Source organism: Stegodyphus dumicola, chromosome 2 (assembly GCF_044657685.1).
Source record: "Stegodyphus dumicola isolate Sdum_Otavi_A_Nest chromosome 2, ASM4465768v1".
Classification (NCBI taxonomy): domain Eukaryota; kingdom Metazoa; phylum Arthropoda; class Arachnida; order Araneae; family Eresidae; genus Stegodyphus; species Stegodyphus dumicola.
Window position 1 is genome coordinate 256,195,803 of NC_140769.1, and position 19,031 is coordinate 256,214,833.

Here is a 19,031-nt window from a genome sequence, read left to right on the forward strand (position 1 = left end):
TAATTATAATTTAATTGATAACTATTAGATAATTAAATATTATTTATTGAAATAATTAAAGATTGAAGTTATTAACTAATTAAAATTAAATAAAATGTAAAGAGATAAATTGAAATTTAATACACGATTTTTAATATAGTAATTTTATTAAAATAAAATTTTCAAGATAAAATTTTTACTGAAATTGTTATTTAACTACATAAAAGAAGTGCAGCCTTCTTTTCAGGGCTCCGGTGCGTTCCGTCTAGAATTATAATTTATTACAAAAACTAAGAAGCACCGGATTTCGGTTCTTAGTTTCTGGCCCCCGTAGGGGGGGGAGTTCTTTTATTATCACAAAAGTTAAATATACTTAAAGTATAGCTGATGAAAATTCCAGGGCGAAACAGAATGAGGGTATGAGTGGGAGGAAACAAAAAGTTAGGGGAATCTAGGTGAGAGAGAACGTTCTCTTTGACCGCAGCTCTCCGGTGTCAGGGGTAAATGAGTCTTGAATCGGATTCCTAAATGTTAAGTTGCTGGTTACCCTCCCCCCCAATTAGTGGATACTGTGGGAAGACGATGTATAGGACGTGCTTGAGCAGTTTATCTCAGTATTTCCCTCTTATTGTACTCGCTGTCACTTAAAGCATATTAAGAACACACATTTTTCTTTCTGCAAGGATAACTAACTGTAAGCATCGATAACAATACACTAGATACAATAGCATGGCAAGAAATTTAGGCGTTCCTAAACAAACTCCCACAAATTTATTGCTTTTCTTAAAGGGAAAGGTTTCCGCATGCGAGTGAGGGGACTTTACTTGAACGTCTCATGTTCTCATGAGTTCGTATTTCTAGGGAAATAGAGTATTGCAAAGTCTGCTTATTGTTAAACTAAAATGTTAGGAATTCTAAATTTTGTTCCCTTTAAATTGTGATTCAGTTTTATAAAAAGAAATACCGGAGCTCATCTAATTTAGGGCTCCGGTGCGCTCCGGCTAAAATTGTAATTTATCTTAAAAATTGAGAAGCACAGGAGCCGGGCTCCAGCGCAATTTAAGCCCTGTTTGTATATGTGGCACAACTCTGTCGCCTAACTCACAACCTAAATGTTAGAAATTCAGATTCACTTGATCTCAAAAACACTTTACTTTCAAAATTGCACTTAATGTGATAAAAAGAACGTGCTTTAGATAATCTGAAAGATAAAGAAAAACAATTTGCTGTATACCATTAAATATAACAGGTAGCTTTGAAAAAAAAAAGTCTTCCTAATTAATGTTAATGTGTCCCTAATTAATACGGTGCCATTTTATTGTTCGCATTGCTTTTGGATTTGGCAAAGAAATAAAATGTAGGCTGAACTGCCCACGGATACTCAGCTCCCCGTCCAATCTATGTCGGTGTTTCTGAGGAAAGTTTACTTTCACCAACAATGTTCAACATATTTGTAAATGATATTCCTAAATCACCTAATGTCGATCTAGCTTAATATGCGGATGGCATATGCAAACATCTCTCAAAATTTCAACACCATCACGGTAATCTCTGCACAGCAGAATTATCTTTCAAGCTCTAGCTTTATCTAGAGCTCTGGCTCGGACTGTGGAAGATCGTCGCAAAATGTGCTGCACTTTGTTTATCCGAAGAACTCACCTCATTTTACCTAACTTGCACTTCTTCGGAGAACCAATTCGCTGGGTTCCTACTTATAAGTATCTAGGAGTGATACTTGATTCCAAATTAGCTTGGCAACCTCATATCCAGAAATCAATTTCCAATGCGAAGGTTGTCAAATCCCAATTACTGCCAAATATTATAAATGCAGCAAAAATTCTTCCTTTAAATCGCTTTATATAGTGACTACTACTAAATTAAATTTCCCCTTTCTCAAACTCGAAAATACATAGTCACTTATCTACATTTGGATTATTTTTTAATGTATTTTATAAATTAAACAAAAAAAGTATAGAAAATGTTGATAAATACCAAAACTTGAATAAATGTACCTTTTTATATTAAAAAAATAAAACTAAGCACTTAACAGATAAATAAAAGTTTGATTTCATTCTCTGTGAAATTCTCCCTCAGAGGGGAACTTTTCCTGGAATATATATGACACGAATATGAGAGGATACACTTTGCATATGACATGAAGAACTTGTATTATAGTACTTTTGTACAATATGAAGAAGAAAATAATTTAAGTTCACATCTGATAAGACTACACTCATAACCACAAAGCTTTTCACTAGGGCCACAACGTACCGATTGGGACAAACTGCAAAAGGTTTATGAACACTGACTCAAAGTGACAAATATTAAATCATGCTACAAAGCTGCTGTTTCACCATGCTGTTTACTACAAAGTGCCACAGAAAATATGCAAATAAGATGCTTGCATATCATGATGTTATAAAAAATATGTACAGCTTTCCTAATTTAAAATAAAATTTCTTTTAAAGTTATTTGCAGTCAGCCTACAATAAAAAAATATATTCTTTCTATATGAATTCCTCTCATAACATAAAGTAATCTGCGTTAAAAAAAATTAAAATATTTGAAACAGATAAACTGAAGTTCTAAAATACTTTAATACTCTGCTAAAAATTACAGTATGAAACAATTATACAAATTTACAATATGGAATTTTAAATAATTCGCTGTTCATATTGTGAAAACTATTTTTTTAAAATAAGCATCCACAGTATGTTCATTATTATTCACAATGAAGTTCATATTCTTTAGACTAGCTGCTAGCTGTTGTTGAACCATGAAGGGAGAATAAGAAGAATCATCCAACTAAAAAACATATAAATTAATTCAGTAAGTTTCTAACATTATAAGAAACATAAAATACAACTTAAGTAAGGCACTTAATTTATTTCCCCCCACAGAAATCAGTGAATCATTCATAGTTTCACAAATATAATTTTCATTCGTGAAACTGAAAAACACTAAATGGTAGTAAGTGGCAACAGATAATTTAAAGGCTTGAATATCTTAAGTGAGAAAAGCCAGAAGTGCTGAACATGAGTAGATTTCATGTCTGCTAATGTTACAGTAGAAGCAAAAACTTGTACAAATCATGATGCCATGTGCAACCCTGACTTTCGAAATACTATAAAAGTTGGTGAAGAGTCACATGTTTATGGACAGGATCATTAGCTTCTTGACGTGAAGGCTATGCCTACTCTCATATGACCCGAGAATGAGTCATCTTTTCTACTCATTGTTTTGATTTAACCATTTTTATAATTAATTATGAGGTGTAAGTACTTTCTTGTTATATGTTAATTTTATCAATATATTATGTTACAAATAAATGATTAATCATTGCTCTGTGCCAATTTGTAAAACCAGTTATGTTAGTAAACTCTATGTTATTGCTTGCCAGTTTCCAAAAGATGACGCAAAAGAGAACTTGTAATGTGAAATAAATTGAATCTATGAAATCTGACTATATACAACATTTTAGAGAGTGAAACAAAAACTTCTAAGCAGAAATGAGTTCACAGATGGTAAGTAAAATTCCCAATTAAATGCTGCTTGATAAGTTAATATGTAAAACAAATTTAACAACTTAGTAAGATATTCAAAGTAATAAAAATATATCAATAAATGAAGAGTAAGTTTTAATACACATAGAGAGCTGATGTTGTTATACTGGTGAAAACTTCTATGCATACTGTCACGAAACTACTGAACATATTTGCGAATATTTGCTTAAACAATCGTACAGAAGTTTACGGAATAAGTTTTCTATTTCATGTCATTGCATCCTAAAATGGTTTTTAAAGCATTAGGTATTTTTATTCTACTAAATAAAATTGCAGTCTTATTATTTTTCTTACAGTATCACTCATTCCATACACTGCAGAAGTTGTGTCTGTAAAAAATTACTACCATTATTAGGTAAGTATTATCTATTATTTAGCATTATTTATAATTTTTAGATCATTATTATGAATATTAATGTTTGCATTGAAGTTTCTTATAACAGTAATACCCGAAAGTAATGAATGTGCTGGTTAGGACTGACAAAAAGTGTGTAAACTATAATCTAACTTTACATAGATATATATATGAATTTTAGTTATATAGGACTAAATACTAAAAACTAATTTAGAAGAAAAATAGTACAAAATATTTTCACACTTATCAATACAAAACAGTATTAAAATAAATGTGTTACATATTTTGATGCTTAGAGCTTCATAACATTTAACAAGTTTCTCTGTTACCTCAATGCTATCAAGTAATGTTTATCAAGTTCAAGATGGCATATGATACCACTGTCAAATTTTTGCCCAATATTTAGAAAAAATTTAACTTTGCAAAAGTATTAAATTAAAATTTATTAAGCTCACACAAAACTTGTATTTAAATGCTAAAGTTTCACTTAAGTACTATCGAAATTTTTATGAACTCTGCAACATATTTACATAAAAATATATCAGATTTTTTAGAGAATGTGCATATTATATTTTGAAATCCTTTCTAAAAATATAAATAAAAACACTAAGTGGTAGATAAATAACTCTTACTCCATATATGAATTCAGAAAATAAATTTAAAAAATAATTTATTTTATATTATATAATTTAAACTTACTTGCATATATGTTTCACTTCTACTTTCATTCCTCTTTTAAATAACTTGTTCTTCAAAGCTTTTACCATAACTAAAAAAAAAAAAAAAAAAAAAAAAAAAAAAAGTTATTCCAACTCTAAAGCTAGAATTTGGTCATTTTGTAGCTAAAAATGCTACAAAAGTTTACATACATATATATGTGTGAGAGTGATGATTTGAATGGGAAGAAATACTAATATTATTCATGACTGATGTAGCAGATAGTTACTGCATTTAGATGTGTTATAACATAGTTTCAGTTAAATGTTAGGCGTTATGTTAATTTAACTCATTTTATTTCTGAACAAAACAATTCATGAAAAAGCACATTTTAAAATGAATTACACATGGCCATAGGTGCAATATATGTGCCCATTCTTAATCACATTTGTAACTTTTCTGTATCTTACGACAAATTTGATGGCTGAAATAGAAAGGTGAGAGGTGATGTCTTAGCTGGAATCAAGAAAGAGCAGGAATGTAATGCATTCAAAAAGAAAGTTTTGAGAAGCAAAAAAAGTTACGATTCCCAAAATGGTTTTGTTTTCTTTCATGTTGATTGGCTAAAGCATTTATATCAGAATTTGCATCAGCAGTGATATGTAAAATCTTATGACATGGATTACTTTCGTGTGATACAGTTTAAGAAAGTTTATTATAAGCAGTTACTATTTTTAGGACAAAAAGGCAAAATAATTAAATTAATAATATAGGACTATTGCAATTAAATCTACTATTTTGTTATCTCACACAAATGGCACAAAGTCCCAGATCCGAAATTGTCGGGATTTAGTCGATTCTGGATTTGGAATTTTTAAAGATATTAGATCATAAATTTAACACTAGTACGATGACATATAGAAATTTCAAAATTAAAAACATTTATGAGATAATAAAGCAGATCTTTCGAGTATTTAAAAAAAAAAAAACCTCAATATTTATTAGTTTGCTTTTCTTCGAGTTCTGTAATTGCCATGTTGAGAATTCCCACTAAATTGTCACTCGGAATTTTTTCACCCTTAACAACCTCTCTGTCACTTTCTTCACAAATGATAGGAATACTTTCTGGATTTAAAACCATACTACAGATTTTGCCATCTGTTAGTTGATTGATGATTGGAACATAATTATCACAATATAAACCTTCTGCTTATAATCATCTTTATATATTCCATGCCTCCCCAATTCTTGAAAAATTCCCTTAGTTGGAAAATTTTACTTTTTGTTTGCAATATCTGAACACCTTCAAATTCTTGCCTATCATCAGAAAGTTTAGCTAGAGTTCACTACACACTATTGAAGACGTATCATGAGATTGACGACTATAGACATGTTGTTCCACTAAATTTTGTCTTGTATCTATCACCTGATGAATTTACCAGCTCTAGGCAATGGCTCTGGACTAATCTGAATAATAAATCAGTTATTCTGAATTCAAAAAGTACTAAATGTAATTTTTGGCCTATACATGCCAGTATTTACAAAATCTATTTTTTGCATGTGGAAAGAAATATCTGTTAAATTTCCCCTTGTCAATACACTCAATACTTTGAAGCAGAGTTAGCTAAATGTCTGTAATCATTGCCAAGCATGTCAACATATATAAATAGTTCCAATACTTTGTATTCAATGACTAACATAAAAAAAAAAAAAAAAAAAAAAAAAAAAAAAAAAAATGCTTAGACATCCTGAGTCATTTTTTAAGCTGCAGTGTGTTGATAGTCATGGAGGGATGAAAGCAAAAATGATTCACCAGGTTGGCATCAGTCATTAAGTGAAATTAAGAGTTAGGATTCTTCATATTTTGTTACGAAAAAGTATTAAATGTGCAAGCATACAGCATTAAAAAAGAAGTGTTGGTAATATTAACACTGGATGTCTGGATTTTAAACTTTGTACTGCATATACATGTGTATATACAGGGTGAATTTGGACAAGGGGGCAAAATTTTGCACTGTGACAGAACGCAGCTATGCAAGCAATGTCTGGGCAGAACGCAAATGGCGAGCTGCTAGGTGGTATTGTAATTGGTATGAAAAGAGTCGGTCCCCACACCCAACGACATTTTCTACCATAGATTGCCAAAATGACGGCTGGTTATACAAACCATGAAATTTCCAGGACAAGGGATTGGTCGAGGTGGTCCCATAGCTTGGCCACGAAGATCACCGGATCTCTCGTGTTTGAATGTTTTCCTGAGGGACCACATGAAAAGCCTAATCTGTGAATGTTCTGTTGAAAACGAATTTGGATCTAGTCATCGAATTTGCAGTTGTTGCCAGCGATACTTGGAAAATGCCTGGTGTCTTCACAAATGTGTGTCAGTTTCATATTATGCCTACATTGCAACTCGCGAAAAGACTTTTGAGCAATTTTTTTGAACATGTGCGTCAACTACATTCCTGCTAATAAAATGTTTTCTGAAGTATATACTCTCATTCTTGTGTTGATTCTTTAAATGTTTCAATGAAAAATACCTTCTTACCATTTGCATTCCGACCATACATCCTATGACAAATATTGCTCATATAGCTGCATTCTATCACCCTATAAAGTTTCACTCACTTGTTCAGATTCATCTTGTATACATACCTATGTATGTATGTAGTTTACTTTATTATCTGTAATTAAACTTTAATTTCATACAAAATTCGACTAACCCAAATTAACGGTGTATTTTACACATAATTTTAAGAGATTTTCAAATGAAACAGTATGCATTGTTAAGATTTATTTTTTATACATTTTCTTCAGTAAAATAAAAACAATAAATATTCACAAATTCAGATAAAGAATTACATTTTACAGAAATTATTTCTACACAAGTAAATACAAATTTAAATAAAGGACAGACTTACTTGTATTGGTGAAAACCTGAACTTCAGGTGTCAGATTTAATTTTATTTTCTCGGTTTGAGAGAACTGCAAGCCCATGAACCAGGCAGATGAGTAACTGCTTCTGAAATAATATTTTTTAAAATTGTAAATGCCAGACAAAATAAAATATTTGAAATATATGACAATCTAGGTGACAAAATGAGAAATATATAACAACATCTGCATTTCCTCTCTTTTTATTTTTAATTGAAAGAAGCAACTCAGAAGCATTTAAAAATTTTTAAAAATTTATAAGCTAAACAGAACTGCCACATTCATAATGAATTCTATAAAGTACCTTAACTGAAATTCATCTCACTTAAAATCCAATTGGCTTAAACTCAACTTACCAGTTTGATATCATAATTCTTGCTTGAGTAAAAGATGAAATACCTTCACGTTTATTAATTATTGTTAATTGATCGGAGTGTTGGCTTGTTCCCCTTGAAAATTCAACCAATTTCCGATCAATGACAATAATTACTTGGTTTGTTGATTAATTTTCATTTTTAAAAGTTTCCAATTATAATTTTTTCATGATTCATATTTGATGTACCTTCTAAAAATTTTTTCACGATTCATTTTTAAATGCTTCCACGTTACTTCCTTCAACTACAATTCTAACTTTCTCAAAGGAGATAATTTACTCAATAATCCACTACTAAATAAATTATATATATAAAACTACATATACGTATATACACTTTTTGGGAACATTTATACGGGGGTAATAGTGTGTCTAATGCTCGAAGAAATACAGTAAGCTAAAGTATATCTTTAAGGAAAATTTTTTTTAAAACTATCATGCTTTTTATATATATTTCCTGTTTAGAATTAAAAATTTTTGTACCACTACATGCACACATAAGAAGAAATTTAGAGTAAAACTAATAAAATAAAATTAGTACAATTCACAGAAAATGTAATGTTTTTAAAACCACAGAATGAATGATTTCTCAGAATTAATTTTTAAGTCATAAAACATTTTTATTAATATCCAAATACACATACCATATATTAACCTAAAAAGCTGCTTATATTAGTTAGGATACTGTCACATGCATTCAAATTTAACCTTTAGTTAACCAGAGGAAACAATTTTAGGCTCAACTGAATGCAACATTGCTTTTCAGCAGCCAATGAATGGCACTATGTCCAGATGGGTTTTACCTGTACTATTAAATAATGAAGAATTTGTATGTATGTACAGTCCTTGCATGGTGGAAAACCTGTGACACCTTTAGAGTCACCAAATTTTGAACATACAGTCTTCACCTAGACATGTGAACTTCGAAGTTCGAATTTTGGATTTGCATTTTATTTATTTCATATTTTGTGAAAATGCATAGAACTTCAGATTAAAAAACCTAGCAATATAAAAGTCACTCTGGGAAGCTTTAAGATTTTTAGGTTTCACATTTTATCAGAAAACTTGCATTGCCATTACCCACATTAAAATATTTTTATCTTCCATTCAACAAATAATAAGCTATTTTTCTTTTTAAATTTTTCTGTTACTAATTAACAAAGTAAGCAAATTAAATGCAGATGTAGTTCAGTTATTATTATACATTAAATTAGTTGAATTCATTAAAATTATTATACATACATAATTAAAATTATAGGGGAATAGTCCTATTAAAATTCTTATATTTAATTATTTGAAGCCTAAATAAATTACAAATTCGTAATTTTTAAGTAATATTAATTTTTTTTTTAATTTAAAAAGTTAAAAAATTTTTTTAATAAATAGTAAAATTTAAATTGGCATGGAAAAATTGCTTTACTAGCAATGGCCAATAGTAGTGGATATGCATAAATTGTAACAAAAATTGTTAATGATAATTAAAGCCATATAAAGAAAATTATTTAAAATTGAACAAAAGATAATGAAATAACACCGACTCTTTAGGGAGAATTTATATATGTATTCTATTAACTATTCAGGTAGCTGGATGCATCAGCAGCTAATGTATCTAAATAACTGAATATTAACTAACAATAGTCTAAAAAGCGGATATAGATGTAATATTATTTTTAACAAATATATTACATGACATTACGAAATATTTTTGACATTTTAAAGAAATAATAAAATAATAGCACACACATATATATATATACGAGGGCAATCCCAAAAAAAAGTCTCCTATTTTTGGGGGACATAGAGAAAGTTTTAATACGGTTGTTTTCAACACTGTTGTGAGTGGTGCCTTCTCCACTACCACATAAGCACGCAGGCGCTTCTCTCGGATGCTCAGTCTTGGCTTGGCAGCCATTCGAAATGGAGCTCCCGATAAACGTTACTGCCAAGTGCGAAGTGTGCCCAGTTATTCAATTTTTTAACGCAAAAGGCGTTAAACCGGTTGAAATTCACCGCCTATTGACAGAAGTGTATGGACAGTCGTGCATGGATGTCAAAAACGTTCGCAAGTGGTGTAGAGAGTTTACAGCCGGTCGTACTGAAATTCATGACGAAGAAAGGAGCGGGAGGCCGTCAATTGCCGACGAGACAACTCAACTTTCACGATTGTTGAGTTCGTATTCATTGAGTTTCGCGATTGTTGAGTTCGTAAAATGCGTAAAGATCGGAGGATCATCTGGATGCTCCTGAAGCTCCTCAACGCTTCCTGAAGGGCATGGCGGCAAGTTGGTATGACATGGGCATTGTAAAACTGCCACAGCGTCTACAAAAATGCATCGACCGAAATGGCGATTATGTTGAAAAATAAAGCATTCTGCAATCTTTAAAGTGATGTAGCAATTATAGAAAATAAACGGTTCTTTGTATATCTAAAAATATAGGAGACCTTTTTTGGGGGATTGCCCTCGTATATATGCTGCTATGATACAGGAACAGCAGTCATAAATGCCATCCTTTGCCTAAAATTCAAAACTGAACTCAAATTATAAGAATCAATTAAATCCTGTCAACATGTTGCTTGTCTGAAGCAAACCTAATCATATATATCATTAACAATTATGACATTACTGAAACAGTTCAATTGGGAAAATTTTATAATAAAAATGAAAGATTTTAATTTATTAAATTCTGTTTAAAATACTAACAGTATAAAAAGAATTCTTCTCAACACAAAATAATAATAAAAACCCTATCATAAGAATTGACATTTATAGTAAATTAGAAACTAAATATCATATATGTATCATATGCAACACCTGTTGTTCAAAAAGTTTTAAAGAATTGAGTCACAGCGACTATCCAAGAGAGAACAGAAACATGCAACTGTAAAACTTAAAAATTAGGCAAAACAGCACCTTATGAACCTTATGTTTGGCGTAGATTTTAATCAAAACCGTATTGACTGAATCAGCAAAGTTTTGATTAAAATTTATCATAAACATAATTCTGCTATTACGGCTGTTTTCAAGTTATAATTGGGTCACACTTTATATGTCATATGCTGGTTCAAAATTTGATCTGTAACTGAAAGTACAATGACCATAAAACTTAAGTAAAAATTATGAAACACTCAGAACTTTGATGATTTTCCCCCTTCCTTTAGGATAACATAAGAGAAAACTTTTTATTTTTGAAACATTTTAATGTTTGAAAAACATAAAATATAGGTACATTTAAGTGCTAAGTACTACGGGGAAATATTTACCCCTAAATTCTACTCATTAAATTCCTTTAATCAGCCTTTTAAATATTCCATGATAAATGCTATGTTATACATAAGAAAAACTGTACTTACGGTTCCGCTTTGAAATTCGTAAATGTTTCTGGACTCACATGAACAAAATTTACATATGGTTGTCTCTCTACCTGAGATATCAAAATTCTTATCTTTGACTCTACTAATCCACTCCTGAAGGAAAGAAAAATGTAATCAATAATTGTTCATGCTATCTTTACATTAAGAAGATACAAACATAAGAGTAGCATTACATGTTAAGCTAAATTAACAATTCAACCTACATTAAAATACATGAACATAGACGAAAATTTTACTTACCATATCAAATATTCTTCTTTGGTGCAGGCAGAGGCTGTTACCATTATAAACTGCCTATAACACAAAACCATGATATTTTAAAGAAATATATACTTTTCACAAATGATTTTATTTTTCTGAATAATTAATGTATCAATAAAACAAACAACCAGACTTTTCTTAATCATTATATGGTTTTCCCCATGTGTAACGTGTATACCAGCCAGTTTCCCTTACAAAGTCCTCCACGAAGGCATCCCTCCCTTTAGGCAGATAGCCCTCGAGGCTTTGCCATAATCACACGCACTCCTTAATCATTATAACATATTTTATCTTTAGCTTCTCATCAAAAATTTACACAATGGTTAAACATAATAAAGTATTCAACAGAAAGAAATGTTTTTCTATTTACAATGATAACATACAGTGGATGGACAAAAATATGGAAACACCTTGTGAAATGCATGTTTAAAAGGAAAGATTGATTTTAATGAAATATGTAGGTGGCGCTGGCATTTTTGACTACTGACGCCACCTATACAACTTCGTAAATCTGCTAAACAGTTCAGTTGTTGTCGGAGTACTGTTATGTGAGGTTGTCATTGCATTATGTCAGAGTTAACAGACTTCGAACGTGGGCAAATTGTTGGAGCACCTATGGTAGGTGCTTCCGTAAGCAAGGTAGCCGAGGTGTTTAGTGTTTCAAGAGGTACTGTATCGAAGATTTATTCCGCATATTTGAAAAGCGGAAAAACATCATCTGCTAAATCACAGCGCGGACGAAAGTGTGTCCTGAGTGATCATGACAGACGATCATTAAGGGCAATTGTGACGAAAAATAAGAAGACCACAGCTGCAAAAGTTACTGCTGAAATGAATGTTGTATTACCGAACCCTGTGAGTACCAAAACAATTAGAAGGGAGCTTCATAAACAGGGAACTGCTGGCCGTGCTGCAATTGAGAAGCCACTCATCAGTAATGCTAATGCCCGTAACAGGAAAAGGTGGTATTTAAGTCATAAAGCCTGGACTATAGAGCAGTGGACGCGAGTAATATGGTCTGACGAGTCTTCTTTCACATTGTTTCCCACTTCTGGCCGAGTTTACGTCTGGAGAACGCCATCTCAAGCCTATAATATAGACTGCTTGTTGCCAAGAGTGAAACATGGTGGGGGTTCTGTTATAGTTCGGGCAGCTATATCGTGGTTCTCTTCTAGCCCCATGATAACTGTGTCAGGGCACATGACTGCCAAGACTTATGTGAACCCGATCAAGTTCATCCCATGGTACAAACTTTGTTCCCCGATGATGATGGTGTCTTCCAAGACGACAAAGCCTCTGTTCACACAGCTCACATTGTCCAGGACTGGTTTTCTGAGCACGAGGATGAGTTGTCCCATCTCCCCTGGCCACCACAGTCACCAGACCTGAATATTATCGAACCTTTGTGGTCTACATTGGAACAGAAAGTGCGTTCTCGTTATCCACCACCAACATCATTATCTGAACTTGCCACCGTTTTGCAGGAAGAATGGTATAATATTCCCTTGGCAAACATACAGGAACTGTATTTATCCATTCCGAGAAGACTGCAAGCTGTTTTGGATGCCAACGGGTTTCCTACACCATATTAAGCAAAGAAACATGTTTTTTTTAAAGGTGTTTCCATATTTTTGTCCAACCCCTGTATCTAGCCTTGATAATCCTAAAGTGAAAAGTTTTGGTATGTTTTCATTGTCCGAACACCCATGACAATTTGTCAAGTCAATGGTGATTTTACAGACTGGTGAAAAATACTTGTTTGATTAATTTTAAGGTTTATGAGTACCATTCATAAAAAAAAAAAAAACAATAAAAGAAGTATTTTAAAAGAAATTTATGATAAAAATATATTTCCTTGTTACACTGATATACATTCTTATTGCTTTTGAATACTGTTTAGCCATATAATGATTACATACAAAGAATGTAAATCTATATGATTCAAATACATGTATGGTATGCACATGTGTAGATTAACATTTGTTGCATGTATAGTCAAAAATATGCCAAAAACAATGTAAAGTACCAATTTTTTCCCCCAAAATAAATTCATTTGTCATATAGTTAATTTTTTTTAATATTAACTGTCCTTCTGAAGTTCTAATAAATATATGTATTTAATCGATTACATAAAATATACGAATGATTTTAATGCATCTAACTTCTTTGCCATGTGATTTTTTGAAAATTATTATAAATTACTGAAATATAGTAACAGTGAAAAACATATAAATTTCAACAGAATAAGAAGAATATCATCTGGCTGTCTTGTAGCTTCAAAGCACATAAATCTAACTCTTTGTGGTCGGATTAAATTTGGAGATGGGTATCGTATTGGTCGGAATTAATTTCCGTCGATAGAAGAGGGATACATAACATGCAAGTTTACAATGGATAAACAAGATTTAGCAATTCTTTTGTGAACTTTAGATATATCTTTATTCAATACACAAATTTAGTGATATTTTTTTGTATAAAAATTAAGTTTTATAATTCTCCTTTGTGTGATATTTTTCAAAACACTCTCCAACATGCAGGCCAGGTTTTCGAGTGCATGTATCACAAAAATAATTGGTTGGGTGCCTTCCACCTTTAATCTTTCTGTTTGAACATACATCACAATCTTTACTTTTTACATTTTCACAATTCTGCAATATATGCAGTTTTCCATCAAGTCTTTCTTCGTTATCGGAGGTTGATGGTCTTCCCGGTTTTGAATCTGCTCCGTCACGAAAATCACCTACTAGTTGTGCCACCAATTTTCGGATAAACATAAAACGTGGCATAGGTGTCCTGTTCCCTCTTCTAGCTGAATTTTGGGGAATTATTTTGGAATATTTTAAGAAGACAGAATGTCTAATTTCTGTTAAATACAATATATAATATATTCTTTGGAATTCTACAAGGTATCGTCAAACGTTGTTGATTTCATTACGTTCAAAAGACAACCAACTTGCCACTGAGTCTTGCATGGTGAGCGCTGGGTCACAACTTTTGTTTAGAATAGATTACGTTAAGTCCAATCGATGGAGCACCGTATTGGTTCATGAGTAGGTTCTTTAGGCACTGAGATTCGTATAGGAAAAGTGTAAACTGATACATGAATGCATGCAGTATACGATTCGTATAGTTCCTTGCTGTCATGGCTGAGAGCAGACTTACGACCGGAACGGTAAAAAAGGATTTGGTGGCTGAGAGTGGACATACGATTGCAAAGGGTTAAATATTTTCCTTTCTACTCTATTATATGTAGTTTTGAGCTACTTACTTAGGTTGTTTATTTATTATCCAAGACATTCTGGGTCTACCCTCTAGGCAAACTGAAGAATCACCTATATCTTAGAATTCTCCCCTACCTTTAAAAAAATTGACACTGAAATAAATTACACTTACTTATAATCTGAAAAGAAATCTCTAGATTTAAATAACTCATCCCATTTACAATTTCCAGATATTATATTCTTGGCAACAGATGAACCTAGAATAAAAAAAATTTCAAATAATACTGATTCATAGTTTAAAAGTAAAATTTAACCCTACTGAATTATACAAAATGAAATATGACAAAAAAATATATACTAAAATACAACAAAAAAATTTAATATTAAATAAACAATAGAATTATTTCGCCAAAGTTAAAATAATATATTAAAACTAATTGTAAAAAAAAGTAAACATTTTTTAAAGGCCACAAAAATTTATTCTAATATGCATACCATGCTTGAAACTATTCTTCAAGATAGTTCGTGTTGAAAATGTTACGTTGAAAGCAGAGTTCTGATGAGGATATGCTGGAGTAATAATAGGCATCAGATGATATCTGTCACCCACATTTATCTGAAAAGAATGGCAAAATATAATCAAATTTTGAATTACAGATTTGATTTTTTGCATTAAAGAATAAGGATTTCAATTGCGTTAAAAATTTTTGCTTTCATATTTTTGAATGAAGAGAAACATTAAATCATGATATAAAAACTGAAAAACTGAGATACATTGCCAAGCATTTCAATCATAAAATATTTATGCAGTCAGATTAAAAAAATCTTGCCTACAAGAAATAGCCAAATTTAAGTGAAAATTGATATAAGAAAAAAAAAATTAATGAATTTCAATAAAATTACTTATATGGCATCCTTTTCAATCTCCAGGAAAAGTTACTCGTTACTCATATTGTGTTTAGTAAAGGTGCTGCACTTAACATACAATCACTGATGGTATTTACTGGTTATATTGGTTCATATTTTTTTAGCAATAATTTTTTGTGATGAAATTCCCAGTAATTTTTTGGTAATCCTTATCTATTTCTTATCGGAGAGATTTTTCTTCTGAGATTTCATTGCATCAGTTTTCCTCATTACTTTTTTTTTTTTTTTTTTTTTCAGTTCAGCAGCTAAGCATTTAATAATAATAAGTACAGCTATCAAAATTTGCCATGGATGGAATTTTAAGCAATATCTACCTTTCCAGAATTTGGTAGAATTATCTGAAATTTCAATGGAAATATTTTGCTCGCCCTCCTCAAAATTGTCAAGAAAATGTGGGCTGGAATAGTCAATATGTATTTGTCTGATGTTTTATTGTGTTAAAATATAAAATTACATGATATTTCAACATACTTTTTTCCCCTTTCTAAAAAAAACCTAATGGTAATAAAATTTTCTGCTACACAGAAAGAATATATTTCAACAGTGCTATTACTATTAATTATCCCAGGGTAGCAGCAATAAATTAAGTCTATACAAAAGTGAAAGTGAAAATATGTTTCGAAGCCCCTTAAACAGAAAGTGGAATTGCTGCAAAAAATGGATAAAGGCATATCCTTTGATTATCTAATCATTCTGAAATATGTTTATCAATTTCACACTGCTCTGCGGGGGGAGGGAAACGATGCGGCGCACAATGAATTGGAAGTTGATTTGTCAGCACTATCCTTATCTTCAGGGCAGATGTTTTTTATTTTATTTGGCTTATAATTCCTTACTAAATGTAGTATTTCATCTTGGTGTACTCCGTCTTTGATATGATTTAAATCAAGTTTCCCGTCATTATAATTCACTTCCGATAGTGAAGAAAGTGACAGAAAGGTTATTGAAAACGAAAAAATTTCGATTGACAAATTAATAATAATAAGACCGATAAAATTTAAATGATTTTTCCAAGGAATCAGGAGAATTTTCTTAGCTGCAAGAATGCACAATTATATATATATATATAAAAGGGGAATTAATGTAAGACTTTAAAATATACTTAATTAATACCTGAAAGTGTCAATATAAATAGTTCTACAATATTTACATGAGTTATTATTATTATCATCATCATCATTTTGATCTTTTAATAGCCAAATAAAATTCCAACCAATTTTTGCACAACTTCTAACAAAAGTATGCTTCAAAGTCCGAATTCCGAATCACCAATCAAAAAGTAAATTAATAAAATAATATCATAAACAAAACTATCCTCCCCCAGCATGAAATCTAGGAATGGTGAATATAGTACTTAACAAGAGGAAGCAAGTATGCTGTAAATGCAGTTTTTCTCCAGACTAAGAGATTCCTGCATTAATTTTTAAACACCTGCTGGCCAGAAAGACACACACATACCATTTATTAATACAGTCAAAAGTCGTTAATTCGGACACCCATAATCCGGAATAATCTATAATCCGGACCTCAAAGCTACAATTTTTTTCCACGCGTTTAAGCATGCGTGTAAGACCTTTACGGTTGCGAATATGCGTGTGCGCATGCGCATAATATATTTATGCAAGCGCGTTTAATATATAACGGATAGTATAAGCTAAGCTAAAATTATCTAATTCAGTTAATGTTGCAGATTGCGTTGTTCCTTAATCTTCGAATTGGATCCGGCTTATTATTTTTTGCAGACTGTTAGAGCAATTTTATAAAAGTAAGCTTGAATTTTCGATTATGTCAAATAGAATTTCCGATATATATTTACTAATATGTAAAGGATCTACAAAGTGAAAATATGTTTCGAAGCCCCTTAAACAGAAAGTGGAATTGCTGCAAAAAATGGATAAAGGCATATCCTTTGATTATCTAATCATTCTGAAATATGTTTATCAATTTCACACTGCTCTGCGGGGGGGGGGGGGGGGAACGATGCGGCGCACAATGAATTGGAAGTTGATTTGTCAGCACTATCCTTATCTTCAGGGCAGATGTTTTTATTTTATTTGGCTTATAATTCCTTACTAAATGTAGTATTTCATCTTGGTGTACTCCGTCTTAGATATGATTTAAATCAAGTTTCCCGTCATTATAATTCGCTTCCGATAGTGAAGAAAGTGACAGAAAGGTTATTGAAAACGAAAAAATTTCGATTGACAAATTAATCGGTATTCTCGACACAGCAATTATAGGACTTGAACAGCGGAACTTTGTAACTCAACAAGAAATTATGTCTGTTTAATAGAATTAAAGAGAAAGTATTATCACATGAAAAGAAGCAACTTAAACAACTTACGTTGAAAGAAATGTTTAATAAAGTAAACAAATAAATATTAAGCTTTTTCCTTTTGTAAATTTTGATACCCTTTAGATCATAATTGTTCTTTATTTCATAAATTACGGTTTCATATTTTTAATTTTAAAATTTCTGCTTGCCATCTTACCAGATTTAAACTGATGATCTATAATCTGGAAAAATCAATAATCCGGAATCGCCGAAGTTTTGACGAGTTCGGATTAACGTCTTTTGACTGTATATTAATTCATATTATATTGATACTGGAATGCATATCACATCTGCTCCTTGAGTGGTTGTGTGGGGGGGGGCAGGCTTAGCAATATATAATTTGCCTCTTGGTGGAATCTAAAAACGAGGGTCTAAATTTTGTTGCCTGGTAGCTCCCTAAATTCAAAATGGGTACTTTTCCGTTTTGCCGGATTTTTTTTACAACTGATGCCAAACGGAATATCCTTGCTGGTAACCTTTTACACCTCATTTTCAAAACAAGTTGCTGCCATTTCTTATCAGATTGATTGTTTCTTTCAATACTGGCATAAAATTACATATAATTTTTACCAGATAGTTTAGTTTTATGCCCTAAAGCCAATCTAATGAGAATGCACTAGTGAAATAAAGCATTGCGGTTTTACACAATTTCTGAGTAAGCTATTCGTACGAATTGAAATAATTCTTGCATTTAAACTTGTATTCCAAATTAAGATTTAACTTGAAATTAATGTAGATAATTACTGAGAGAATAAGATTTTTGTAGCGTAGTTTACGTGAGATGAGATCCCTTGGGGTCACGTGAATCAGGATGTTGTACCATGAAAGCATAGTAAATTCTTACATTAATGACTTTTTACAAATTTATTGTCTTTATTTATTGGCTTTTTATCAAATTTAAACGATATGAAAATTTTCATGCCCTCAAAATAAAAATTCTTAGAACCAACATTTGTTCACATTTTATATGTGTATGATCTGTGTTGTCGCCAATAAAGTCTGCTTCGCGAGATTTGCACTGGCAAAATGGAAAAGTACCTCAAAATGTTTTACTGT

General features: G+C 31.3%; 1 protein-coding gene across 1 annotated transcript in view; it reads right to left on the reverse strand.

Annotated features, from left to right (window-relative positions):
* Positions 1-2,557: 2,557 nt before the first annotated feature.
* LOC146998950 (poly(A) polymerase alpha-like) overlaps positions 2,558-19,031 on the reverse strand; it is a 37,380-nt gene continuing 20,906 nt past the window's right edge. Inside the window, exons 8-14 of the mRNA XM_085810277.1 lie at positions 15,209-15,329; positions 14,886-14,970; positions 11,472-11,525; positions 11,211-11,324; positions 7,473-7,573; positions 4,597-4,666; positions 2,558-2,784 (exon numbers count right to left, since the gene is read on the reverse strand). Of these exons, the coding sequence (XP_085666403.1) occupies positions 2,739-2,784; positions 4,597-4,666; positions 7,473-7,573; positions 11,211-11,324; positions 11,472-11,525; positions 14,886-14,970; positions 15,209-15,329 (591 nt within the window). The 3' untranslated portion in view covers positions 2,558-2,738. The remainder of the gene's footprint in view (positions 2,785-4,596; positions 4,667-7,472; positions 7,574-11,210; positions 11,325-11,471; positions 11,526-14,885; positions 14,971-15,208; positions 15,330-19,031) is intronic.